This window comes from Rhamphochromis sp. 'chilingali', assembly GCF_963969265.1.
Source record: "Rhamphochromis sp. 'chilingali' genome assembly, chromosome: 8".
In the NCBI taxonomy this organism is placed as follows: Eukaryota; Metazoa; Chordata; class Actinopteri; order Cichliformes; family Cichlidae; genus Rhamphochromis; species Rhamphochromis sp. 'chilingali'.
In genome coordinates, this window is record NC_137935.1 from 32735299 (window position 1) to 32762513 (window position 27215).

General features: G+C 40.4%; 1 protein-coding gene and 1 long non-coding RNA gene across 2 annotated transcripts in view; one reads left to right on the plus strand and one right to left on the minus strand.

Moving 5' to 3' along the window:
* The window catches only part of LOC308400704 (calsyntenin-2-like), a 386947-nt gene that overhangs the window by 184338 nt on the left and 175394 nt on the right, over positions 1-27215 (plus strand). Inside the window, exon 3 of the mRNA XM_080888569.1 lies at positions 20865-21060. Coding sequence (XP_080744695.1) covers positions 20865-21060 — 196 coding nt within the window. The remainder of the gene's footprint in view (positions 1-20864; positions 21061-27215) is intronic.
* Positions 63-27188, minus strand: LOC308400705. Its single transcript, XR_013972402.1, has 4 exons — positions 27013-27188; positions 17772-17872; positions 1636-1703; positions 63-1277 (listed from the first exon to the last, which is right to left on the minus strand). It is a non-coding gene; the product is annotated as an uncharacterized lncRNA (long non-coding RNA).

Genomic DNA, 27215 nt, shown 5'->3' on the forward strand with positions numbered 1-27215 from the left:
TTCGAAAGCGATTAAAATAAAATGAATATATATGTGCAGATTGAGTCCAAACGGTTCTCATGTTTCCACCTTTTTCTGAACACGTAACACAGGAACGTGTTGGGTGGCCGAAAGCGTAACATCCTGACGATTTGTCACATACCGTAATATGTTGGGAGTGAGAACATGTTGGCATCTTTCAGTGTGTGTCATTGATGGTGGTATCCTTTAATGCTGAATAATAATCAGTGGATATTTAAATGGAAGGAATGAGAGATGATGGATGAGACAGATTCATACACATCAACTAAATAAAAGGTGGCACTCTTATTTTTTTTAATGTTGTTTGAACATCATAAGTTAAAAGACAAAGAAAGAAAATTGCTCTTGAAGTTCAGTTTGCACTCAGCTTCCCACCCTTGGTTGGCCGGCAACAGCACACAGAAAGTATATCCACTGTATCTGGCCTTTTCCTGCTACCTTGATCTAAGGGTGGTTATTGAAATGTCATTACTGTAATTCTGCAATTTTAAAGGAACATTTATTAGGGTTTTATGATGGAAAGAACACATTGTTAAATTACCTCTTATTTGGACCATCAGTCCATTTCTCAGCCCAGACCTGTGTAATCTGTGTAATTTTGTGATATACTGAGCTGATTGGAGATAATGTCACACTATGGGAATAAAGATAGGTCAATGAGCCACCCTTAGCGTAAGGATTTAATGGCCCGCTAAGGGCTGAAAGCTGGAAAGCTGCCTCTTTAATGTGTGATCATTATGTGAAAGAACAGAATTACAGTACCAGCAGTAATAATATCATATTGTTCATGTCAAGTAACTGAAAACTCATATATATTACGGTCATACATTATTGCCATTATTCATAGACTGATTTGTCTTGAAGAAAAAACAGTGTCAAGATCCAAAGAAAAGCCTGTAACAACAGATTCTTCTCAAATATTTCAGCAAATATCTACAGATGTACTTTGAAGGCCAGTTAAGTACTTGTTTGGGCTTTTTTCCCCCTCATTCATCGTTACATTGGAAATTAACCTTCTTGTAAAGTGTATCAGCAGCATGAGAAGTGACACTGCGGGAAATGTGACCCGTCCTCATTTATCAGGAGAAAACATTTTAATCATAAAGCCGCTAAAAGCTGTAAGGAGATGTGTTGCCAGGTTTAATCACGTTTCACTCTCACTGGCTGTGCTTTGAAGAAGGAGTGCAGTTTGACTCGAGTGTCCCACGGGCCTTTCTTGAGTGATCCGCTGAGGTCCTCTTGCCAAGGATAGGAAGCTAGGAAGCAGACAGGAAAGAGAGTGATAGACATCTAATTTGGCAGTGAGGTGGAAATGACAACTAGCTTTGATGCCCATCAGCATGCAACAGGTATTTAAGTGCAGCAGCATCTTTTTGTTGAAACCGTGGTACGTTAAGTACGCATCGAAACAGGGTTGGAATGTATCCGGTTTCCTTAAAACGATTAATCGGATAATTATTAAAAATGTTTACACAACCTATAATTTAGTGCTTTCTTTTTTAGTTAGTAAGCTAGACCACAGTTTTGTCAGGGCCTCTGTGTTTGGTTTTATTCATATTTAATTGAGAAGATACAACAGTTTGACGGTTGATCCAAAAAGATGGTTCCACTTACATAAGCAATGAACTCATTTAATGCTCCGGTCAAGCCACATCCAGTCAGGTGTCCTTTTTCTAACAAAGCTGTGTAAATAAAGGATAAGAACACAATATCAGAGCAGAATACACAAGCTTTAATTCTCCAGCAAGGTGAAGCAAGAGAAGGACAGAATGGCATGAAGGGCAAATGAGGGAATGGGGGAACGCAGCACCATGGACAAATGGCACAGATGACAGACATTTAATAAGAAGCTGAATTTGAGAAATGGCAGCAGGAATAAACGAGAGAGCGAATGAGAGAAATAAATGATAGGAGGGATAGAGGCCATGTTTGCCAGCCAATCACTGAGTGTTTTCACTCTGTGCAGGTTTTCAGGAGTGTGCAGAGACAGAAGCACACACTGGACAATAGAGATAGAGTGGGCATTCGCGTGCACACACATGCACAGACATCGACATTTTTAGTTAGAAAAAGAGACAGGTATAGGAACAGCAAGAGACCAGCCCCTCTCTCTCACACACACACATGCAGAGTTCTAGAAAAACAGGTGCAGACAGCAAGAAATCCCATCTATAGGGTATTTTTGTGGTGCGTATTGTTGCTCCCATAATCTCTTATCTTTCATGCTTACTTGCTCTAACACCTCTCTCTCACACACACAGACACACACACGCACACACACAGACACATATATATACAGTTTGTGGCAGGGACTACCCTGCTTTCACACTCCCAGGTTCCTAGGCCAATTTGAACTGTAGCAGTGAGCGATGGTGACCCACTGGTGCCAGCAGACCTTGGTGGAAAAAGTCATTTTTCACAGCTTGTGCAAATGCAAACTTCTCTCCAATGAGAGCTCAGGTAATATTTTGCCTCTTGGAACGATTACTTTGTGTTTAGGGAAAATAGAAATATATCATACTTTTACTAGAGTTTCTTTGAAAGGTTTAACTGCTGGAAATATTTAAACTGAAGCTTCTGAAAAGCTGAGCTAAGAGCTGAGTTTTAGAGTTTCCCAGTGGGTAACTTTTCAGGACGGAGGGAGGGAGCAACTATTCCCAAACTGCTCACTTTAACTAATTTAATTCCAGGTAAATTTTACATGTAATGTTGCTGCATATGAAAAATGTAAAACATTAAAATTAAATGGAATCAGGTCAAATGAAAGATACTTGTTTGGTATATATCCAGTTTATATTGGAGCATTTCATTTCATTTATTTATTTATTTCACACTTGGTACAACAATTCAAACAAACCAACCACACTTGCTATCAAAAGGCACTACAACCATGTGTGAAAAGGAGCAGGAAGAAGAAAATATTCTTATTTATTATTATCTTATCCCTGCCCCTGCATAATTTCCTCGTTTATCATATGAAAAAAATAAACCTTTGATTTGTATTTCAGTTTCATTTTACTCACTTATTGCTTCATGTTTCTAAGGACCAACATGTGCCATTTAAAAAAAAAAAATCTGTTAAATGCCACTGTGGTGACAGTTTTAACTGATTTAAAAACAGCAGCTTTGACGAATGCCGTGATGAAAATGTTTCATTTGTTTCACACTCTTTCCCCGAACCACGTGCTGATCACAGTAACTGTTCACACTGCGGAAGGCAAAGTGAAGACATTAAACCATAATACAACATTCAACTCACACAGCATTCATTCTAGCACAATAAGCCAAAATGTGTTTAAAAATATTCAGTTCAGTGCCACTTCATTTATATAGCACCAAACCACAAAAATATCAAGAACTCAAGGTTCTTTATAATGTAAGGTTAAGGCCCTACAATGAACAAGCACTTGGCAACAGTGGGAAGAAAAAACTCCCTTCCAACAGGAAGATACATCTAGCAGTACCAGGCTTTAGGGAGGTGCGGCTGTGGAAGAGAACTGGAGATTAACTACTACTTATTAACTGCAGAGTTGTGTATAAACACACAGTGAGTGAAAAACAAATGTTCAGTGCAACATGGGAACCCCCCCCCCCCCCCCCAGCAGCCTACGCCGATTGCAGTGCAACTAAGGGAGGGTTCACCCGATCAAGCCCAAAATTAGTTGACATTATTGGCAGGCTAAAGTTATAAATTAGCCTATTTAGCTGTTTTGGCATTGATGCAAAGACTGCTTCCTTGTTAGCTTCTATAGCCACTACATAAGTATTAAAGAAGCATATAACAGCACATTAGAAGTGGAAAAGAGTAGTCTAAAGTCGGGACTGGTGTATAGAAAACTAATGAATCACAGTGAGGAGAGCTATAATTTCCATGTGTGAACACACTGTCTACAGTGATGACATTTTTTATAGTTATAAACCATTTCTCAGATATTTAGTGCTTGGAGGGGGGCTGGAATGATTTCTGCCATTTTTCTGAGCTCTGTGTGTGTGGTTTAGAAAATCATGTGAAACATTTGCCAGGAAATCAGCGTCTAATGTAAGTTACTAAGTTGCATTATAGGAAACGTAGGTGTGTGTTTGGGTTGTTTTACTTGTTGTCTTTGTTGCCGTTTTGCATCTTTACACAACTTATCATGTACACAGTGGTATTTGAAATGGACTGTTAGCACAGGGGGAAGCGTAGCCACATCCATGTGTGGGAAGAGCCAATCTGGTCTCAAAAGCACAGTGCTTTAATGAAATGAAACAGAGGCTTTAAAGAGGGCATTCAAGTGTTGTGAACGCTGGAAAAGCAGAAATCATGTCTCTACTGTAGCTGTCAGAATAGCTCATCTGTCACATCTGTCTTGCTGTTTGATGTAAATGCCAAGATTGTGGTGCCTTTTGTAGATCTCCGAGGCACAAGTATAAAAATAATCTTCTAGGAGTTTTCTCCAGGAACGTCACACCAACACAGTAACAACATTTTCTCTGCAGCTGTTATCAGACACACTGTACACTTCCCCCCCAAAGGTAAACACTGCCAGCAGTGATGGTGGACGTGTCATGTGAGCCCGCTGCGTTTCATAGTCGTCAGCGTTCCACAGCAAGTCGTCCGTCCTGCACTCCATTCCCGCTCGCTAACACAGCCTAACACAGTCATTACCACAGAATGCACTAAAAGAAGATATGTTCCTGCCTCGTGGACCCTTTGGCTGCGGGAGCTTTTAAACAGGATGATGCAACTGATGGCAATTTACATATAAAATACACCAGAGATATGGGCAGCAGCATCAATATTTTCATCTGGTTTCCCTCTCAAATTCCCTAATAGAGCATAAACAAGATTAGAATACATTTTGTGTTTTGGTCAGTTGGGACACGATGCCTCTGCCATAAACGATATCGCAACTGATTTTCTGATAAACCAATTCTCTGTAGCATTTACAAACATCCAGACTTTTGGTTCCTGCCTCATTTCAGCCCCAAATGCGCCGGTCGAAGCCTTATGCCTTGTTGGCTTTGGTCCAGCTTTCGTTAAATCACGGGCAGAGTAAGGAAAGCTGAGTGGAGCCACATCCATTGTGTGGTTGGACCGGAGCCTATAACACTCAGTGGTGATGATGGTGAACAGCTGGGCCTGACTGCCGGAGCCGTCGGTACACGACGAGATGATCGATAGCTCGATGGCAGGATTTCAGCCTGTATTTGGGCAGAGTGGAGTGACATAATGGAGAGTCAGAGTAGTTATTTTTGGAACTGGGACTTTTTAATCTCCCTCTGGGCTCTGTGGAGGGCAGTGGGTGATGCCTTTTGGTAAGCTTAGAAATAATATTTGGAATGGCTTTAAAATGAACAGATGCATTAAAATGCCAGGTGATCCCTGCAGTGGTCATTCTCTGATTCGGGTTCATTTCAGCTTATTATTATGATATAAACATGAACTTCTGACACTATCAAATCTTTCATTCGAATATATAAAAAAGTTTAAATCCCTGTTTTTGTTGTAAAACAATGAAGCTGATGCCGACAGAAATAGATACATATAAATGGATTTTCCCAGTGGAAGTTTTTGTGTGACTTTGTATCTCAAGTTGTGTCTTTGAAAAGCCTTGTTTTCCTCATAACATACGATTACTTTACCCAGTTTAAAGTTTGCTATATAGAAAACCTTTTTAGCAGTAAAAATCAATAAAATGCATACCTCTTATTGCCATATATTTCTGTTAATCGAACACTATGTGGACGCTGCTGTGAGACAACATTTGCAGAGGTAAATTGTCAGGTTCTTATTTAATGCACGACTTATTCTACCTTACACAACATGTCTTTTTCACACACACACATTTACTTTTCTACATCTAAGTGCTTTCTATCTATTGATTCACACTCCGATAAACATCTGGGTTCAGTATCTTGCCCAAGGATACTTTGACTGGAGCATTCAGAGATGGAACCACCAACCTCTCAATTAGTTGACAGCCTGTTCTACCAAGTGAGCCACAGCCATCACATTAGATCACTACTAATGGGATGGGATGGCACAGATCCTCATCTGTGTGTTTGTGTGCGTGCGTTTCTGTTCTCGTGTTTCAAATTGCTGAGGGTCATCTGTTTTTGTTACTCACCGTTCTCTTGTACTCATGCAGACATGACTGGTATATAAAAATAAACGAGAAGGACTCATAAAAACCTTCTTTGTATCTTTGAACTGATTACATTTGTAAAGTTATTATTTTTTAATTATTGTTTTAATTAAGGTCAGTAACCCTCTGGTAGCAATCAGTTGTGGAATCAGGGAATAGTGACTGGAGGTTGCCAAGGGGTCACCAACTGTTCTTTATGCTTGTGTGAGTGAAGCCAGAATGTAATTAAATCCTTCTGTTTGCTGTGGGCATCCAATCAGAAGAAAGATAGCAAACAGAAATGTAAGCAGAGCCTTCCAGGCAACAGGACTGGCTAACTGTTCTCTTAGTTTAGTAAAATGAAAAGCTGAACAGTGCAAATGGCTTAGATGCATCAATAATCCAGTTAGTGCGAGAGTTAAACTGATATCTGAAACGAGCTTCTCATAATCCCTGCCTGAGCCTTAGTGGATCATTCTGACATTAATTTCGGGCCTATAAAGCTCAATAAAGCACTGCATGCTACACTGGTGAAAAACAAATAAAACTGAAATACTGTAAACGTCGAAACAAAGCCAGGGTGTTGTTGCGTTGTATTAAAAAACACATGAAAAACGTTTGTGGGCTCGGTTGCATTTCTGCTGTGAAGAAAACTTGGCACGTAATCAGGTTTGCATGTACTCTAAATATTCTATTGTGTGGTTGTTCTTTGATTTTGTTTGGCTTTGCTGACCTTAGATCTAATAAACTCTATCCATGATCAAAGAGAGTGTCAGCAATGTGATGGTCTTTGCTTCATCATGTTGCTCGACTGTGGAGAGAACATCCTCTGAGGCATTAATGGGGGTCATAAACTCTGATACGGATATTTGAACACATTGAACTTTAACTGGCCTTGCTCAGACAAGGACACATGCTCTCCCTCGAGGGCATTTCCATGAACAGAATTGGAAAATAGAAACTATTGATTTCTCTTTGTGTTTAATGTGATTGCCTTGGCTTTGTTTTGTTAATGTTTAGCGGGTTTTTTCTCTTTGGTTGCTTTTGTGGTTTTTTACCTCCTCTCACCATTTTTGGAAGGCCAATCATATTTCAGTATTCAGCGTAGAGGAAAGAGTTGTGTCAAAGAACTTGCGTTTTACATGTAGAAAGGCCTTACAAAGTCATTCTATGACACAAAATACTGGAATTGATCTTAATTAAAGCCTTATATTGATTCATTTTATGGCATTATCTTTTTTTCCCCTCAATTAGCACTTGGTGGATACAGTTTCCAATGTGAGCCATGCCTTAAATCAGCAACAGGAAATAGAATAAAGTTGTTTTTTCAAAAAATTGCCCAATGTCAATTTTTAGATCACTGTCGGGAAATTTCACCTTTCCTGGCCGTCACTGACTGAAAGCAGTGAATATTCTGTGGGTGGATGTAAGCTGCCAGCTGATTAAAGTGAAGTGTTTGTGTTTACTGTAATGATTTAGCTGGTGCTGCATCGGATGCCAGTCTGTTATTGATGGTTTGACTCCTGCACGGCAGTGCTTTGGCCCTGCTCCAAGTTGAAGTAATTGACACGTTGCCCCCTGGGGTTTGTGATTAACTTTACTGACATATAAGGAGAGGTGGGTGTGTGTCATTGCACACACTTGGCAGCGCTAACAGACCTTTGAAGCTGCTATGACAAAGTAGCCTTGAGTTATTAAAATTTTTTTGGTGCTGTCCAATGAAATGCCTGGAGAGATGAAACCGAAAACCCCATGCTGATTCACCCAAAAATCTGACCTAACCGGACTCATACTGCGATACTTCTACAGCACTTTTAGATGCTTCTAGAGGGTTAGGGTTTTTACCCACTTCTAAACATCTAAATCTGTGCATTTATCATAGAAAGTTCTTCTCAGTGTTGGGGTAGTCCAAAAACTCTATAAAGTATTACACTGATGAAGTAACTAAGGTAATTTTGGCTTGTGTTTGAAGAGCACTACATTAAAAGCCAAAGCTTGTGTGACGAGCTCAGTTAATTTAATTCATATGTGCACTAGGCAGGGAGGGACTGTGAAGTATGCAGAGGAAACTCATAAACCATTAAACAGTGATTTTACTCTAACCATAACCTAAAGATAAAGTGATACCAATAAGTTCTTATCGCAGGGCATCAAATATTGCTGTTCTGTCAAAGATATGAGATATGACTAGATCCTTTGGCTTTGGTGGCTTGTTGTAGAGGAGAGGAAGCTGTTCTCTGTGAAAAAACTGAATTATAAAATTGGAGGAGTGGTGCAAGCTTGGGGAGAGTCACAAGTTTGTCAGTGAAGAAATTGTCATTTGTGTGTTTGTGATTTGTGTTTTACACTTCATTTACACTCACGGATTTGTGTCATTGTCACTTACTTTCTGAATTCACTCGCTTGTTGGGTTCAGGCACTTGAAACTACTTGGTTATATTTTTGAAACGCTCCGAGTTTGGGTTCGAACGCAGTCATATCTCTCCTGGTTGAGCAGGCAGCCTACATTGCTGGTGACTGCCCATTTGGAAAAGAAATAGAAAAAACTTGCATAAGATGTGGCCTACTTCATATAGTGAATCATAAGGCTTATATGATTTACTCATGAAAGTGGCCACTTTCTCATTACTTTCATATATTGTTTTAGTAAGTATCCAAAACATTTATATAATATAATTTCATTTATATAATTTTTCAAGGGATCTTATATCTGTTTTCACTCTTGTATGCTTTTCATACAAATTTCACACAAGACAGATACAAACTTTATAAGATTTATAAAGTTTGTATCTATTCCATATGGGTGGCGTCAGAGTCCGCCACAATATTAACTCTTCACATTGAATCTCGGTGCTTATTTAGTTCGTTTAAATGTGACATAAACTGGTGACAAGTCAGGAGTAAAAGACACACGTCATAATTGCCATAATTGTATGCATCAATGTTCTGATATTTATACTATCCTTGGTCTCAGGCAAAGATTTGTTCACATGAGCCACAAATTCCATGCATATATCTCATGCACAATGCATTTCATGTCACACCAAATCTGACTGTTGATTCTCCTGCTGGATCACAGCTTACTGGGGATTTATGCTTCAGCGGGAAATGTACTCCTTAACCACAAACCCCACTGAAAACTTAAACTGTAACCAATGCGAAACGTGATGTGCAGCTCCCTACATATGCAACTACATGTCAAGAATTTGAATTTATCACTGAGAGAATCATCATCATCTTAATATAAACAATAATAATCATAGCATCAATCACAAATGTCAGTAAATTCCTGGAGGGACAATGCAGAAGCTATCAGAACGGATGTGTTCGAATGTACAAAGAAGGACCAGAGGGACAAATGTGCTGAAAGAAAACTGACTACAACCAAGAGCAGGGGGCCAGGGTTGAGAAGCAACCACACGGTAATTAACACATACTGCACAAGCATGAGCATAAATGCTGACAGCGACTTCAGCCGTTTAGGTGGATAACATCGTAGGTTCTACAAAGGTTCAAGGCTTAGTGTTTTCCACATTCACTACTAAATCCAGTTTGCACTTTAATTTGACCTATTGTACTTAACCTAGATTTTCTTGGTGTAGGTTGTGCTGTTTTTTGAAATGTTGACCCAGTTCCTTAAAAAAAAAAAACAACAACACTTTTTCATGTACAGTATTTCCTTTTTCTTCCTACCAAACTACACCCACCAATTGAATCACCGTGCAGAAAAGGAAATTCCCACGTACCTGTGATGAGAAACCTGGACCTGTGAGTGGATGTAAACTTTGATGAGTGAGCTGTAATCTTTGGAAGCTACATGCTTGCTTTGGTTGGCAGATTGCACTTACTGGAAAGGTCACGGGCAGCCCACCGTGCAGTTTTCTGTGTTCACTGTACTAATACAGAACGCTGTTCTGCACATCAGGAGCAGGGATAGTGCAGATACATACCGTCTACATGCTTATGAACAACAACAGCATGAGCTGATTTCAGGGGGGGCACCCATTGCTTCCTTGACGTGAGTGTCTGAGTGTAGAAGGTTCAATCCTCCACTGTTCACTCTCTCACACATGCCTACACACACATTCACAGACACACACACACACACACGGTGGGTGTTCACTCTGATAGAAGACAGTGGGATGTCATTAACACTGTGTGAGGGGCCTTTAATGTAATTAACAGAGAGGAGAGGAGAGAAGGGAGGTGGCAGTGGGGGTGGCACCCACGAGGTCGAGCAAATCAACTCGCACCCCTTCTGCAACAGTCGAACACACGCAAGCCCACTTCCTCCCCGCTTTAAACCCCTGTTGAGAAAGCTGTAGTTTAATTAAAAACCCCCGTTCCGACAAACACTCAGAGGCGCTCACTGTACAGAAACACCACTTCAGTTTTCATGCACCGCAGTCAGAACATGTGGACTTGATTAGTATTAATTCTTATCTCAGAAATGGACAGCTTCTCAATTGTGTTTTTTTTTCCTCTGCTAGCTAATTTCATGAAGAGCATAATTACAGCATTTTCAATTTCATCCCTCAGCAGAGTTATGAGGCTCGTGCTCTATCTCTGCACTGCAGCTGAGAGGGGCCGGAGTGTGTGCTTGTGGGTGTGTTGATTGCATTTTTTTTTTAGGGTGGGGGCTGAAGTAAGCAGGAGAATTAGTAGGTTGCAGAGGTGACTAATACACCAGATAATTTGATCCCACGTCAGAATTGGAAAAGCAGCTGAAATCATGACAACTGTGTAAACCTCATAAAACACAGCAACTCTTCTGCAAACAGGGCCGGTTTACTAACAGCAACAAGGGGAAATATTAAGTGAACGCAAACATTTCAGTGCCAGCGAAATGATTCCTCTTCCAGAATGTGCTCGGTAGCAGTATGAGATCCAGAAATCTGATTTACTTGCTGTCTATCTGGTGTTTGTTCCAACAGTAGGAGGATGAAAGGCATGTCGGCTCTGATTAGAGCCGCCGAGCTGGCACTGTTTGAGTGAACGTGTGTGTACTCATGCCTGTGCTTTGGTCATTCTCCAGTAGGGAAATCGGAGCTGCCCTAAGGCAGCAGTGGCCATGTTCCCATCCTTCTCAGTTCCTCCTTTCATCTATCTCTATATCTTTCTCTTCCTCGTCTTCCTCTCAGCAGTGTGACTGCTTCCTCGCCTGATATCTCCACTTTTACTCCTCGCTCAAATGCTCGGTAAACTATGAGGTGCCGTAAGGGACATTATTACTGAAACGCTCTTACACACACAACTGAAATGCTCTCACACACACTACTGAAATTTTAGCTCTCACACACACTACTGAAACGCTCTCACACACACTACTGAAATTTTAGCTCTCACACACACTACTGAAATTTTAGCTCTCACACACACTACTGAAACGCTCTCACACACACTACTGAAACGCTCTCACACACACTACTGAAATTTTAGCTCTCACACACACAACTGAAACGCTCTCACACACACTACTGAAATGCTCTCACACACACTACTGAAATTTTAGCTCTCACACACACAACTGAAACGCTCTCACACATACTACTGAAACGCTCTCACACACACTACTGAAACGCTCTCACACACACTACTGAAATTTTAGCTCTCACACACACAACTGAAATTTTAGCTCTCACACACACTACTGAAATTTTAGCTCTCACACACACTACTGAAATTTTAGCTCTCACACACACTACTGAAACGCTCTCACACACACAACTGAAACGCTCTCACACACACAACTGAAACGCTCTCACACACATTACTGAAACGCTCTCACACACACTACTGAAATTTTAGCTCTCACACACACAACTGAAACGCTCTCACACACACTACTGAAATTTTAGCTCTCACACACACAACTGAAACGCTCTCACACACACTACTGAAACGCTCTCACACACACTACTGAAACGCTCTCACACACACAACTGAAATTTTAGCTCTCACACACACAACTGAAATTTTAGCTCTCACACACACTACTGAAACGCTCTCACACACACAACTGAAATTTTAGCTCTCACACACACTACTGAAACGCTCTCACACACACTACTGAAACGCTCTCACACACACAACTGAAATTTTAGCTCTCACACACACAACTGAAATTTTAGCTCTCACACACACTACTGAAACGCTCTCACACACACTACTGAAATTTTAGCTCTCACACACACTACTGAAACACTCTCACACACACAACTGAAACGCTCTCACACACACTACTGAAACACTCTCACACACACTACTGAAACGCTCTCACACACACTACTGAAATTTTAGCTCTCACGCACACTACTGAAACACTCTCACACACACAACTGAAACGCTCTCACACACACTACTGAAACGCTCTCACACACACCACTGAAACCAGAGGCATTTCTGCTGAACAGGAAGTTGTTTCCTGACAAGGAAACTGATGGAAAAAGTGGTATATTTCAAAACACTACAAGGATTTCTACTCAGCAACCTGCTAGTACAGCAGTCCCCAACCTTTTTTGCGCCACGTAAACAATATAAAAAATAAAAAAACGATAAATACCATGAAAACCATAAATAGAAATGTGTTCGAATTTTTGTGGAGGAATAAAACCCATTACATAGAAAGATCTCAGCTTGTGAAGGGATACAATAAAGGTGGTATCAAAACTCCAGAATTGGAATTTATGGTTGGCACCCTTAGAATTAAATGGTTAAAATCTTGTCTGTCACAGCCAGACTCTACTTAGCTCCACATCCCATGATTCTTGTTTAATAAAATAGTATACAGGATTAGACTTTATTTTGAAATGTGATTTTGCGGCAAATAAAATCCCCATAAAGATATCAAACTTTCCAAAACAGACGTTGCATTTTTGGGAAAATGAGATTTACCCACAACTTCTCCCCATAATTCAACCTTATGGAATAATAGGGTAATAACACTTAATCAAAAATCAATTTTCAAGAGTGACTGGTTTGAACAAAAATATTATATTCATAACAGATTTGTTGGATGATAACAGTGTCATTCTAAGTTACACAGACTTTTCAGAAAAATATTGTCTAAACTGTTCTCAAAGAGAATATAACAAATTTTGTGAACTGGTCCCACTGCCTCTGCTTCATTTGATTAAAATTTTTATGATATACAATAATTTCTCATCAGTGCTCCCAAATTTATTGCTAGGGCAATGTCAGCTGTTTGATAAAAATGCAATAAGAAATTTGTTAGTAGTTTCTTCAAAGACAAAATATTTCATAGTTACAACAGAATGGTTACATGGCATGGTTCTAATTTAGTTATTTCATATACACTGGATAAAGCATACCAAAAATTTATGAAATAGCCTATTCTACCTAAAGTTAAAGAAACACACTTTAAACAAAACTAATACTGTGGCAGAATTTCTAAAAAAAGAGATTTGGCTTTGAGGTGGATCAGTGTTCTTTTTGTACTGATGAAAATGAAACCCTAGAACATCTTTTTTTTTCCTATGCCCTATCACACAATGTATTTGGTGCAACTTAAAAAATTGGATTTCCCTAAATATTAATGATGTGCCACTGTTTGAATTACATCATAATTTTTTTATATGGATCATCTAGCATTGGATGTCTCAGACATTATTAACATCATCATACTTGTTGAGTATTGCAGCATCGACAGCGATCAACTCGAAGGAAAATGACGACGGAGGCAAAAATGTCCTTAATATTTTTGGGAACTTTATTCCTCATCAACATGCGGCAAAACTTTTCTCATGGGTGCCATTTTCGTTGTGGTATACTTTTTTTTTTTCTTAGGGGCGTGATGACGCAGCATCCGTGCTCTTACAATGAAACAGTGCCTCCTTGTGGTGGCAACTAAAATACTGTCTCTGTTAAACCACAGTAACCATAATGCAGTTAAACACTGTACAACATGAGTACACACAATGAATATCTTAACAATACTTTTGAGTAAATATCATATCCATTGTGCTAAATGGAGGAACGCTAAGCCTTCTCTCCCTGGTTTTATTGATGATTTTAAGATATTTTTCTTTGCTAAAAAAAAGACAAAAAGCACATATGCCAAAAAAATAACCAGGATAATGCACGTCTCCCGCTATTCTAAATTTTGACTTATGCTGAGGCTAATATATTGTTAAGTAATGCAGCTGTCTCACTAAGGTCCAGAATCGATTTGTTCCACGATTCGATTCAATTCAATTCGATTTGATTATGGGGAATTTTGACAGTCAGAAATATTATAATTCAGATCAGTACATTTACATATTTTTGTATTTAAAAAAAGGAAGCTGACACACGCAAGACTTTATCAAAGGTGTGAGCATCACAGCAGATGCCTTTGTGTCAAAGTAGCTGAAGATAAAACACATAAAAACATGAAGGTGGTTTTCCTGGCCTGGGATTTTATAAAAAATATTCTGCAGTACATCAAAAACGAAAGAAAACCATTAACATATGAACGTTACCTCTGACGTTACAGCGGTTTTATTAGAGACACGGCTAACGTTTTGCATTTTGCATAATTTTAAAAAGTTTAAATTTATTCAGTATTGAACGGCAGAAATTAGGTTTTCTTTTCGGAAGTATGTAAAATGAAAAAAAAAAAAAAACAGCGGCCGACTGCGCTGTAAACAACAGTAGACTTGTGCATAACAAGCAAGCGAATAATACAGAAAACAGATTTTTAGACGGGAAACTGTTCTTGAAGTACAGAGAGAGAGAAAGAGAGAGAGAGGGCTGTGCATGACGTGCGATTTTATCGTGGTGGAAGCAAAACAGTTAGGGAATTCATGACGATGTTTATGTGAAGCGCAGTTTGGATCTTCTTTTGCTGCTGGTTCAGTCAATATTGTTTGGAGAGAGATAAAACTAACAGCTTTAGAATCGGCGCAAAAACGGGGTGAAAACAAAGCGCGGACCTGCCGACAGATCAGAGTCAGCGAGCTGTCGGCTTTCAGCCCCGACCGTGTCCGTGCTGTCGGGTGAGAAAGGCGACATCTCACTGATTCTGATCCGCGGGTCCGCGCTGTGTGTTTACGTCTTTGTGCAGAAGCCATGTACCTGCTCTCATTTACTGTCTTAGCTGTTTGGTGGTTGTTGAAATTTTGTGAGGTTTCACCAGAGATTCTGGCATTTCGGGTAAAATAAATTTATATTAAAAAATCGATTCAGGATTTTAATGAATCGATTTCACGTTATCCAAGCCAGAATCGATTTTAATCAATAAATCGATTATAAAAACCCACCCCTAACTAACAGGTTGCTGAGTAGACATCTGTGTAGTGGTTTGTTTGAAATCTAACACTTTTTCCTTCAGTTTCCTTGTCAAGAATTAACTTCCTGTTTAACTGAAATGCCTTCCTGTTCAAGTGAAATGCCTTGGTTTTTCAGTAGTGTGTGTGAGAGCGTTTCAGTAGTGTGTGTGAAAGCTAAAATTTCAGTAGTGTGTGTGAGAGCGTTTCAGTTGTGTGTGAGAGAGCGTTTCAGTTGTGTGTGTGAGAGCTAAAATTTCAGTTGTGTGTGTGAGAGCGTTTCAGTTGTGTGTGTGAGAGCGTTTCAGTTGTGTGTGTGAGAGCTAAAATTTCAGTAGTGTGTGTGAGAGCGTTTCAGTAGTGTGTGTGAGAGCTAAAATTTCAGTAGTGTGTGTGAGAGCGTTTCAGTTGTGTGTGTGAGAGCGTTTCAGTTGTGTGTGTGAGAGCGTTTCAGTTGTGTGTGTGAGAGCTAAAATTTCAGTAGTGTGTGTGAGAGCGTTTCAGTAGTGTGTGTGAGAGCGTTTCAGTTGTGTGTGTGAGAGCTAAAATTTCAGTTGTGTGTGTGAGAGCGTTTCAGTTGTGTGTGTGAGAGCGTTTCAGTAGTGTGTGTGAGAGCTAAAATTTCAGTTGTGTGTGTGAGAGCGTTTCAGTTGTGTGTGTGAGAGCTAAAATTTCAGTTGTGTGTGTGAGAGCGTTTCAGTTGTGTGTGTGAGAGCGTTTCAGTTGTGTGTGTGAGAGCGTTTCAGTAGTGTGTGTGAGAGCTAAAATTTCAGTAGTGTGTGTGAGAGCGTTTCAGTAGTGTGTGTGAGAGCTAAAATTTCAGTAGTGTGTGTGAGAGCGTTTCAGTAGTGTGTGTGAGAGCTAAAATTTCAGTAGTGTGTGTGAGAGCGTTTCAGTAGTGTGTGTGAGAGCGTTTCAGTTGTGTGTGTGAGAGCTAAAATTTCAGTAGTGTGTGTGAGAGCGTTTCAGTAGTGTGTGTGAGAGCGTTTCAGTTGTGTGTGTGAGAGCGTTTCAGTAGTGTGTGTGAGAGCGTTTCAGTAGTGTGTGTGAGAGCGTTTCAGTTGTGTGTGTGAGAGCGTTTCAGTTGTGTGTGTGAGAGCTAAAATTTCAGTAGTGTGTGTGAGAGCTAAAATTTCAGTTGTGTGTGTGAGAGCTAAAATTTCAGTAGTGTGTGTGAGAGCGTTTCAGTTGTGTGTGTGAGAGCGTTTCAGTAGTGTGTGTGAGAGCGTTTCAGTAGTGTGTGTGAGAGCTAAAATTTCAGTAGTGTGTGTGAGAGAGTTTCAGTAGTGTGTGTGAGAGCGTTTCAGTTGTGTGTGTGAGAGCGTTTCAGTTGTGTGTGTGAGAGCTAAAATTTCAGTAGTGTGTGTGAGAGCGTTTCAGTAGTGTGTGTGAGAGCGTTTCAGTAGTGTGTGTAAGAGCTAAAATTTCAGTAGTGTGTGTGAGAGCGTTTCAGTAGTGTGTGTGAGAGCGTTTCAGTAGTGTGTGTGAGAGCGTTTCAGTAATAATGTCCCTTACGGCACCTCATAGTAAACAGCTGCTGCGCATATCTCTGCACTCGTGAGCGAAAGCACCTTTTCGGCTTGTGTATATATTAAGATACAGGCAGCTCATCAAGAATGCTTTGTCAGCTTTGATAATAACTTGGGGCCCCAAGGCGTCGAGGCCCCTGATATTTTGTCACACTCCTCCAGCTCTGCAAACACAAGCCAATATTGCCGGTAAAGCAGCTCTGCCTTCAGTGATAATGAGCTCTCCGTCCTCTAAGATAGTGCAGAGTGGACCGGTGCCAGATTCCCTTGAGGTGTTTGAGCACTGGACGACTTCTGACACCAACAGGACAGCAGCTTAGGTCCAGAGTGCACTTTCTACTAACTAATAGACAACCCTTAATTCAGAGTTGATTAAATGAAAATGTAATGATGTCCAAGGGGAAACGCAGTAATCACAGCAGCAGAGAATGAGGTAGCAAAGAAGAGGGGGGCAAATCAGGCATAGTCGAGTAAGTTAGTTTCAAAGTTTTACAGTGTGTAAAGCATAAAAGCATATAGTGATTAAAAATGCTGCAGGCCTACTATATGGAGTGCTGAAGATCATAAAAGCAATTTATTATGCTAAACAGTGGTGATTAGCCAGAAAATAAACTAATAAAGAAACAGCACTGCACTCACATTATCCATTAGTTTGCATCCATTAGTTTTAAATGTCCCCCACCTCACCCCCCTTCAAGAAGACAGAGTTCCTTCTGATCGTAAATCTACCTCTTAAAAGTCTAATGTGACACCGAGATGCATATTTAGCTAACAGTTTAGCGCAGTAATTAGCGTTTGGGAGCACTATGCCTCTGCCAAGTTCCATCCGCCCAACATCTGTTCCTCACCTGCCTCCGGGGGCCAGTGCTCTTCCACCTCGTCCCCTCTCCCCCATCCCGCTCCACCGCCCATCTTTGCCTCGCTGTAGGTGGCAAAACACTTATCAGGTCTGGAGTGAAGTGATAGATAGAAAGGAAAAGAATGGCAAAAAAATGACAGGTCTGTTGGCAGCTGGAACCACTCACAGTGTTCTTTTGAGACTTAAGAGGGAGCCCCCCACCCCACTCCACCCGCCCCCACACACACACACCTCCTGCGGTCACCTTGACCCTTCTCCCTGCCTCTCCCCTTCAGCTACAATTAAATCATGATGGAGCACGTCAGGCCACCCAGCCTCGACGGTGGGCGTGCGCACCATCAGCATATCTTCAGCATATTCGCCCTGATGGGAAGCTTCTGCACTTGCCTGTGTATTGGATTTATTTCTCGCTCCAGCAGTGATGGATTTTCCATTTTCCTGTTTTGTGTGGTGGTGGCGCACTGTCGAGAGAAGCCTCACGTCAAGACTGTTGCATCTTCTGTCACTCGCCGTCTCACACCGTTTGCTCGGTGCCATTTTATGATTTTTCTCTTGCCGGCAAGCCGTGCTTCTCCATGACATGGGGGCCCATTTAAGTCTGATAAGTCATTGTTCAGACAATACAGAAAAGGGAAGGGGGGGGGGGGGGGGGGGGGGTGTCCTTTACAGTAACCAAACAATGTTGACACCTCCCAACCCTTTCAATTCTCTTACTTTCTGCCCTTTTTTTTTCCCTCCGTCTGCTCTTTCTTCATCTTTCTTCGCCTATAGCTTGTCCGCAGGCAAATTGTCATCTCAGAGCCCCTGCCCCTAACTGGAAGGGAGGGGGCGGGAGAGTTGGGTGTGGGCGGGGTGAGGTGGCAGGGATTATGACAGAAGCAGGATGAAGGGGGGCAGAAAATAAAGTTGCTCTTATCAGAATTTGCCAGGAGCAATGTGCACACAAAGCTGCTTGGGAATCCAATTTAGTCCTCGCTGTTAGTTTAAGTGATATCAGCGCAATTAGCCGTCACAGGTCAGAGTGTGAGACCAGCACGTTAAGTGATTTCCTGAAATCCCACCAGTGGAAGCACAAGAGGATGTCAGTTCTCGAAGTTAAGAAGAAAAAGAAAGCGTTCCGACCCCACAAATGGACCGCTTCTTTATACGCTCCTGCTAATAAATGTCAGCCTTCTCTCGCCTCTTTTGTTTTGCTCATGTCAGCTGCTCACTCTGGATTTAAATGGATTTTCTTGCTCTATATCTCGCTACAAGGGTGACTTTGAGCTGTTTTAGTTTTGCTTGAGCCTCTGTGTAACTCAATTGTGCTTAATGTTGCTTTTGGGTGCACTACTAAGAATGGCTCCATGTTGGGTGGAGAAACGGTGGGAATGTCCTTGGTGTTTCTCACAAGAGCAATTAGACACTAAGTACGAAGGGGCATTGGCGGGATTGCGAGTTTGATCTATTTATAAATGCTCCAGTGTGACTTTCTGATGCTTTTTGCTTTGCCTGTATGTTTCGTTGTGCACCTGTGAAGGAGCAATAGGAATAACCCAAGGTGACCAAGAAGTAAACGTTAGGGTTTGTTTTGTCCAGCTTTTATTCAGCCACAATACATTTTAGATCAAATAAAGTTTAAATTAAAGAATTTCTTTTAAGCGAGGTGTTAAACCTTACCATGGAATTAACTGTACTTCTTACACTTGAAATAACGTTCTCACATCATTTGAGCAACACTTACAATATTAAGAAAACGTAACAAAGCTACATCAGGAATATTGCTGTACAACACAAAGGAACCTGTAAAACGCAGTCGTAAAGCACTTTCTGTCTTCTGTTTAAGGACAGGTATGTTACTTAACCCTCTGAGGTCTAAGTCATCTAGATACCACAAACTTCTTGTTGTTTCACAGCAAGTAGGTGAAACAGCAAGTAGGTTTGAATCTGCTATCTGACTGGAGCTTTTTTCTGTGGAGTGTATGTTCAGTGTCAGTTGTATGGTTCTTTTTGTTTAAGGGGGACAGCCAAATCACAAGTAAGTTGGCTTAAAGAGAAAGAAGCCTAAGCTTGTTTCAGACTGTGACTGAATAGAGAGCGGAACAAGCAATATAAAATAAATCTGTATTTTTATTAACTATAAATCTGTATAAACTCTACTAGAGATCAAGAATCCAAATATAGAGTTGAAAATAACATAACGGCTTTAAACTTTGCTAAATTTCTAAATTAAGACAGTGAGGTTCTAATGTAGAGTCTTACAAATGAGCCTGTGATTGTTAGTGTAGAGCATTTTAACTTTATTCATGAACTTTCTCAGGCAGGAGTGGGCTAGACCTTTTTTTATATAATTCCCAAATAAAAATCATGAGGTTTTAGTAATCTACTTGCTTTACATTTTTATTATTCTTTCCAGTATGTCACCACGTATGTATTCTCTGCACTGGTATCTTTCTCAAGGATGATGCTGAGAGCATGTGTGAAACAGTTACAACTGTTATTTCTCCTCCACTGCAGATAGGGCAGCACAGAGCAGATATGAATATCGCAACAATATCTCTTACAGTGGCTGCTGGTGGAAATAAATAGCTCAGCAATATTCCCAGAAAGCATGTGTTTCTTCTGTGCAATACAATTAAGAGTTGGACCCACAGGAACATCCATAAATGTTAAATTAAGTCAGCATTTCTTTCCTACAATGTTAGCGTAATCTGATTGTGAAAATGAGTTAGTTGGCAGGTAGGTTGTTCCAAGCATCTTGGAGAACCTGCCACACACTGGCTTCATAATGTCAATATCAAGGCTCTGTGGGGGTCGGCCATCTGTAGCGGGGCTCCTTCTGAAGTTTAGGGTCATGTCACGCTGCAGACTGAATCTGGGACCAGTCAGGTGCTCTCTGGTGGGTTTGCATGATGGATAAGAACATTTCAGGCATCTAGTAAAGGCAAACTTTTTTCTTGAACTTCCTCTCCCCAAAAAAGCTTTTTGTTTGCTTAATTTACACACAGAATTCTGTCTAGCTGGTTTCTGTGTGACAGACACTGATTAAATCTGACCTCATCTTTCCTTTTCCTTCTCTCTTCTCTACCACCCTGCTCTCTAGGAGAGATCTGTGCATTCAACATACACGGGCTGGACGCACCATTCGAGGCAGTGGTGCTGAACGGTACGTCCGGTGAGGGCCAGCTGAGGGCACGGGGCCTGGTGGACTGCGAGTTACAGAAGGAATACACCTTCATCATTCAAGCTCATGACTGCGGGTCGGGCCCTGGGGGCATCGAGGGCAAGAAGTCCCACAAGTGAGTAAAACAGACAATGGGGTTTGAATAAAGCAGGCTTTGCGAAGGTGGACAGAATGCACTGACACGAAAATACCACCAACTGCAAGGCCTAGACAATTAAATAAACAAAACCCGAGTTAATAATGCATGTCAAGTGCTTGGGCTACATTGTGTAAGGCTACAAAGTAGAAAAGAATGAATTATTCATGAAGACAATGTCTAAACTCACATTATCAGCTATCCTAGAGGACGGTGGAGCTTTGGAAAGACTAACGAAGACAACTAGTCGGCTTTATATAACTGTGAATATATATATACAGTGGAACCCTGGCTTACGAAGACCCCATTTAACGAAAAAGTTATTAAGGCACATAATATTTCTGCCCGTGGTACGGCAAAATGCCCGCAAAACAAAATAGATAAAATAGAAAAAAAAATTCAATTAAATTCCATAATGTTATATACATGTACACGTATGCTTTCTTCAACCTCCGCCACCTCCTCCTCCACCAAGAACTTAGTCTTCAGCCAGTATTGCCTCACTCAAAAAGCAATGGAAAAAGGGGCTTCGACTTACGAAAATTTTGACTTACGAAAGACCCTCTGGAACGAAATAATTCCATAAGTCGGGGTGCCACTGTATGTATGTATGTATATATATATATATATATATATATATATATATATATATACATATATATGTGTGTGTGTGTGTGTTTGTATGTGTGTCTGTGTGTGTGTGTGACAACCACAATGTGCGTCCACATGTTTTGGATGGTCCAAAAATGAGACTATCGGCAGTAAGTTCCTACTTTATTCTCAAAATGCTAAGGAGCACCTCTGCAGCTTATGTCAGTATCAGCTCTGCCCTTCAGCAAGATGGATACAGCTCTGTACCTTCATGTCTTGAGGCCCATATACACAGAAAGACAGTTATTTACATATGTTTGGTTCTATTTAATCAAGTATTCTAGAAAATTATTGCAGTTTAAGTTTATTTGAATGTGTATTTTGTAAATTTACCAGATGGTTTAGGGGCATCAGCTTAGTAAATATGTTCTATGACTTGTGTCTTTTATGCATCAGTAAAGCAGCCCGCCCCCCTTCTTCAGTGGGGTGTTATTATTCATTGTAATTAGTAATGAAAAAAAAGAGAGCATCACAGACTATGTAGAAGACATCGAGTCTTTCAGTGAAAAGGTGCTAATGTAAAAGCTGATATACGCTTTTTAAATTGCACTTTAGATTGTGACCCAAACTGTGACTGCCTAAGCCTAATCAAATAGCCCATTTTTGTTGCATAAAAAAAGCCAATTAGTGCATGAAAGTAAACAGCCACTAAAAGACCAATTAAAAAGCTCTTTGGAACAAAAATAAAATCTAAAATATGGGACTCAAACTTGTGTGATCATTGAAGTGAACAGCCCCAAAGCCTCGTTCTGTGAAGTTTTGTTTTGTTTTACCCACACTACAGCACCAGATTCAGACCTGAAAATGATTTTTTTTACAGAATGAGTCAAGTAAGCAAAATACTTCAATGATGCCAATGCAGCTATCATTACAAGAGCATTATGTAGTTATATTTATGAGGCCACTGTCATTGCTAATCATCAAAAGTCCATGGGTTGTATATCAGTTATAGAATTAAAGAAAAAGTACCTTGAGAAAATAAAATGATACTGTCAAGGGATTCATTATTTTAAAATGTATTGTGCTACATATTTTTTTTAGGGGTGATGTAGATGTCTCAAAAACTCAAGTTCATGAATGAGATTGATAGACTTGGTGTTAAGGGAATACATTTGATGTTAGATTCTGTCTCTCTGCTTCTTCATCATGTACTCAGCCTGATCATCCTCACCGTATGTTCCTTTTTAACACCAGTTTATGTGTGTGTGGTAAACAGTGCGTGGAGTTGTGTTTGTGTAGCTTGTTTAAACTATGAAAATATATATTTAAAAAAACAAAGCTGCACCAAATCTACAAAAGAACCTGCTTGTTTTTCTTGACTGTGACCTGATTCCTCATGATAGACGATTGTTTGCATCTTCACCACTGAGTGCATCCCTCTTTACACATCTGATTGATGCTCGGTGTTTGCGTCATTTTTAGGAGGCTATTAACTGCAAAGAAGGTGGCGTCGCCTGCAGTCTCCCTCTCAGACTGCCTACAGCGCCAACAACCTCCAGCTAGAAGTCAGGGCAAGACTGTATGCAGTCTGAGGCAAAGCACAGGGGGAAAAGTGCTCAAATAACATGCTTATTAAATTTGTTTTTCTGAGCACAAAATAGGCATCAAATATAACTTTTTAAATCAAATTTTCTTTTCAAGTGTCGTTCTACTTGGAACAAAATGACGTTTCCTGCCAGCACAACAGTGCAGGTTATAAGAGAAAAAAAATACAGTCAAAATTAAAGGGGATAAGTAAACCAAATTAGAGCAGACAAGGGAAAAAGCAAAGTGTGGAAATATATGGAGTTCAGAGACATTTGAAATGTCAAGAAAAATGGGGCAAAAATAAGAACTCAGAAAAATTAAATTAGGTAAAAAACTTACAAGTAGATATCTAGTCCACTTAAAACTAACTCCCTAGACATGGTGTTTATATTCATTACAGAAAATAAATAACCTTTATGTAGGACTCATTGATTATAATTCTGGCTTTAGACTGCTCTGCTAGAGATTTGTAACATAATATTAAGTGAAGCTGAAGGAAAAAAAAGCTTGATATCTGTTTTTTAAGTCTGTCTCACACCTTTGTGAGCATTTATACTCGTGCTCTGGTCTATTTGCCAGTATGTGGCAAGTAAATTGCCAGAACACGTGTTGGAATTGAATTTTACTTTAAACAACAGCAACTACACCCAGAGAGGAACAGATATGCAGAAAAATACATTGCAACTAAATGTATCTGGGATTGAGCTGGGAAGACTGCATGCACTGGCAGAAGTCTGGCTATTGTGTTTGCAATGTAGGCAAACCTGACATATTTTCAACCGACAACACATTTCACATTTTCACATTGTTTCAAGGTAGAATTCTTGCACAAAATAATATGTCATGGTATTTTTTACACCCTTTAATTACATATTAGTCCAATGGCACTCAACATATTTCTTTAGCTCTTCCTCCTCCAGCCTTCACTTGGTCTCAGCTTGATTCCAGAATGCTTTGAAAGCAACACCCACTTCATCTCTCCAAATACTGGTAGACTATACTTTAAAGAGTTGACCTGATAAAAACAATTTGTCACACTTGTTGGCTTTCCTGAAAGCAGCTTCTGCCTGAAATTGCTCTCAGTCCAGACACCTCCCTTTGTCCACTGTATAATGCACATCTCTCCTCACAGTCTCTCCACTCAGCTCCCACTCTCACCTCGGCCAACAACGCAGTCCAGCACAGAAATCTATCATTGTGTCGGTGCATTTACTGTTATTGTTGATCATTGTTATGAATAGCTCTAACATTCATTCAATGAAATTAATGAACAATGAATAAAAAAATTAAATGTTTTAATTTAAAATACCAGTATATGCCTCATATTTGTGACTCCCGTAGCCTACAGTCATGGACAGATTACGAGAGGATGAGGCACATCTACCCTTCTACACTAAAAACAACTACAAACAACACAATGTAATATGAACGTTACTGTAATTTTATTGCACAAAAAGACAAAAATGGATGATGGTGAGGTGCAAAACACAGGCTATAAGACAGTATTCTAAGTACTGAAGAACCAAAATGGATGTTAAAAGTGTACACCCACTCCAGAAAGGCATTCAAAGCCTGATTTTCAAACATCTCTTTGTCTTTGTTTTGGATCTTTGTCTGATAGTTTTGCATTTCTGGGTGATTGTTTTGTATGTCTGCAGTTGGTTTGAGTCTTGGTGTGGTTATTTTGCATCTTTGTGTGGTTATTTTGCATCTCTGCACAGTTGTTTCACATCTCTCTGTGTTTTTTTGTATCTTTGTGTGATTGTTTTGGATCTTCTCTCACCCCAACCAGTCGCAGCCAACCGGTCTCACCCCCAACCGGTCGCAGCAGATGGCTCCTCCCCTCCCTGAGCCTGGTTCTGCCGGAGGTTTCTTCCTGTTAAAAGGGAGTTTTTCCTCACCACTGTCGCCAAAGTGCTTGCTCATAGAGGGTCATATGATTGTTGGGTTTTTCTCTGTATCTATGAAGCGCCTTGAGGTGACTTTTGTTGTGATTTGGCGCTATATAAATAAAATTGAATTGAATCTTTGTGTGGTTGTTTTGCATCTTTGTGTGGTTGTTTTGCATCTTTGTGTGGTTATTTTGCATCTCTCTGTAGTTGTTTTGTATCTCTTTGTGGTTGTTTTGCATCTTTGAATGGTTGCTTTGCATGCCTGTGCGGTGGCTGTGTAGCTGTGTGGTTGTTTTCATCTCTGTGTGCTTGTTTTGCATTCCCGTCTCTGCCTTCACACTGTTGATAATGTTTTACATCCCTCCTAAGCTCCCAGGCATTCTGTTATGTCACACTATTACTTTCTATCAACATAACTCACTGCCTGCTGTGACGTAGAAACAGTTTGGTTGGTACAGACAAGCTGATGCTGAAGGGGAAATGAATTTGGGAACACTTTAAATGGCCTGTCCTTTTGCTGGCAACTCTCAAAGGATGAGGCTGGCCTTTCACTGCACTGCTCACTTGCTTGCTCCGATTTACAAAGAAGCTAGCAGGGAAGAAGACGAATCTCTGCCTAAGGCTGTGCTTAAATTACACATGACACATCAACAGCACAGAGAGAAGGCAGTCAAGAAAATTAGCCGCTAAAGAGGACAGGGGAGGGGATCAGGAGTGACACAGGATGAGTTCAAACTCATCTTTCTACCCTCTATATATTCCTGCTCTGCTAACCACTGGCTGCTGCCCTACTTCTCCCTGTAGTATTTTTTCCCCTGGCTGGCTACAGCTCAGCCAGCGCTTGCTGTCAGACGCTGTCCTTCTTTCCGTCAGGCCTTCTCTCTTTGTTAAAGGCTGCCGTGTTTGAATATTTTGTTCCACTGCCTCTGCATTCACAAATGGATGCTCTCTCTGCTCTGGCTATACAAATCTGTCTCCCAGTGTGAGTTTTTTGCACACAAATGAGATGTTTCTTTCTTTTTCAAAATGCCATGTCAAACTTTGAATACATGTATCCTACAGAGCCAATAAAAATGCTACATTCCGACGCATTTGACGACTTTGTCAAAAACCACCGAAACAGACATTTTTATAAACAACGACATTAATGACTCAAGTCAAAGCACCATTTTAAAGGATTCCCCAGAATTACTCTTCTTGCCACTGCCCTCAGATATATTTTACTTGGCTACTGCATTAGTCACTTGTCAGCAAAGTGCAAAGCTTGAATGAATTCACCTTAAACTCCTTGAGGCAGTTTCTGCTCAGGTCAGCTTTAAATGAAACACAAATTACACTATAGGGCTGACCTCTGTCAAATCTGAGCTGTGAAGTGTTCTCAGCCTTTGTTGCAAGGTGCCATAAATGTAATAAATGTCCATTTTGTGTCAATTGATTTAACACAATAATGATTCAGCTCAGGTGTTCTGCCCTCGCACTTAACTAGGCAGACAGACAACCATCATCCCATGTAGAAAAACCACACCGTTGTTCCTTTCTGGTGGATTTATTTGATTGGATGCATAGCATGGCTTTGTCGAAATACATGAATGGACGAATGGTAAAACTGTAAACAAACACAAAATATCCCATGTGAGCTAATATAAGCAAACATTCTTACAATTAGAAGATGCTATGACCTGTTACTATGCAAAGCAAAGCAGAACGAAACAAGCTAACGTTAGCGGTTAGCTAGCGCTAATTAGCGTTTAGGCTAATGACTAATAAAGCACATCATTGAGTCAATTTGCTTTCTCAAAATATCACAAACAACACACGGCAGTTAGTGCTAACATAAAACACAACAATACTGCCAACTTACAGACTGTGCTGGCTTAAGAGGTAGCATAGGCAGGCACAGGAGTAGCAAACTGTCCTTCTCCCGTTAGACAGGAAGTAATGAGAAGTAGCACTTCCGGTAGAATGTCAAAATAAAATGAACAGTGTGCCAGAAACGAATAAAGATTGCATGAACTTGTATAACACTACATAACATGAGTGGTGACTCTTAAGGAGCCAGAACAT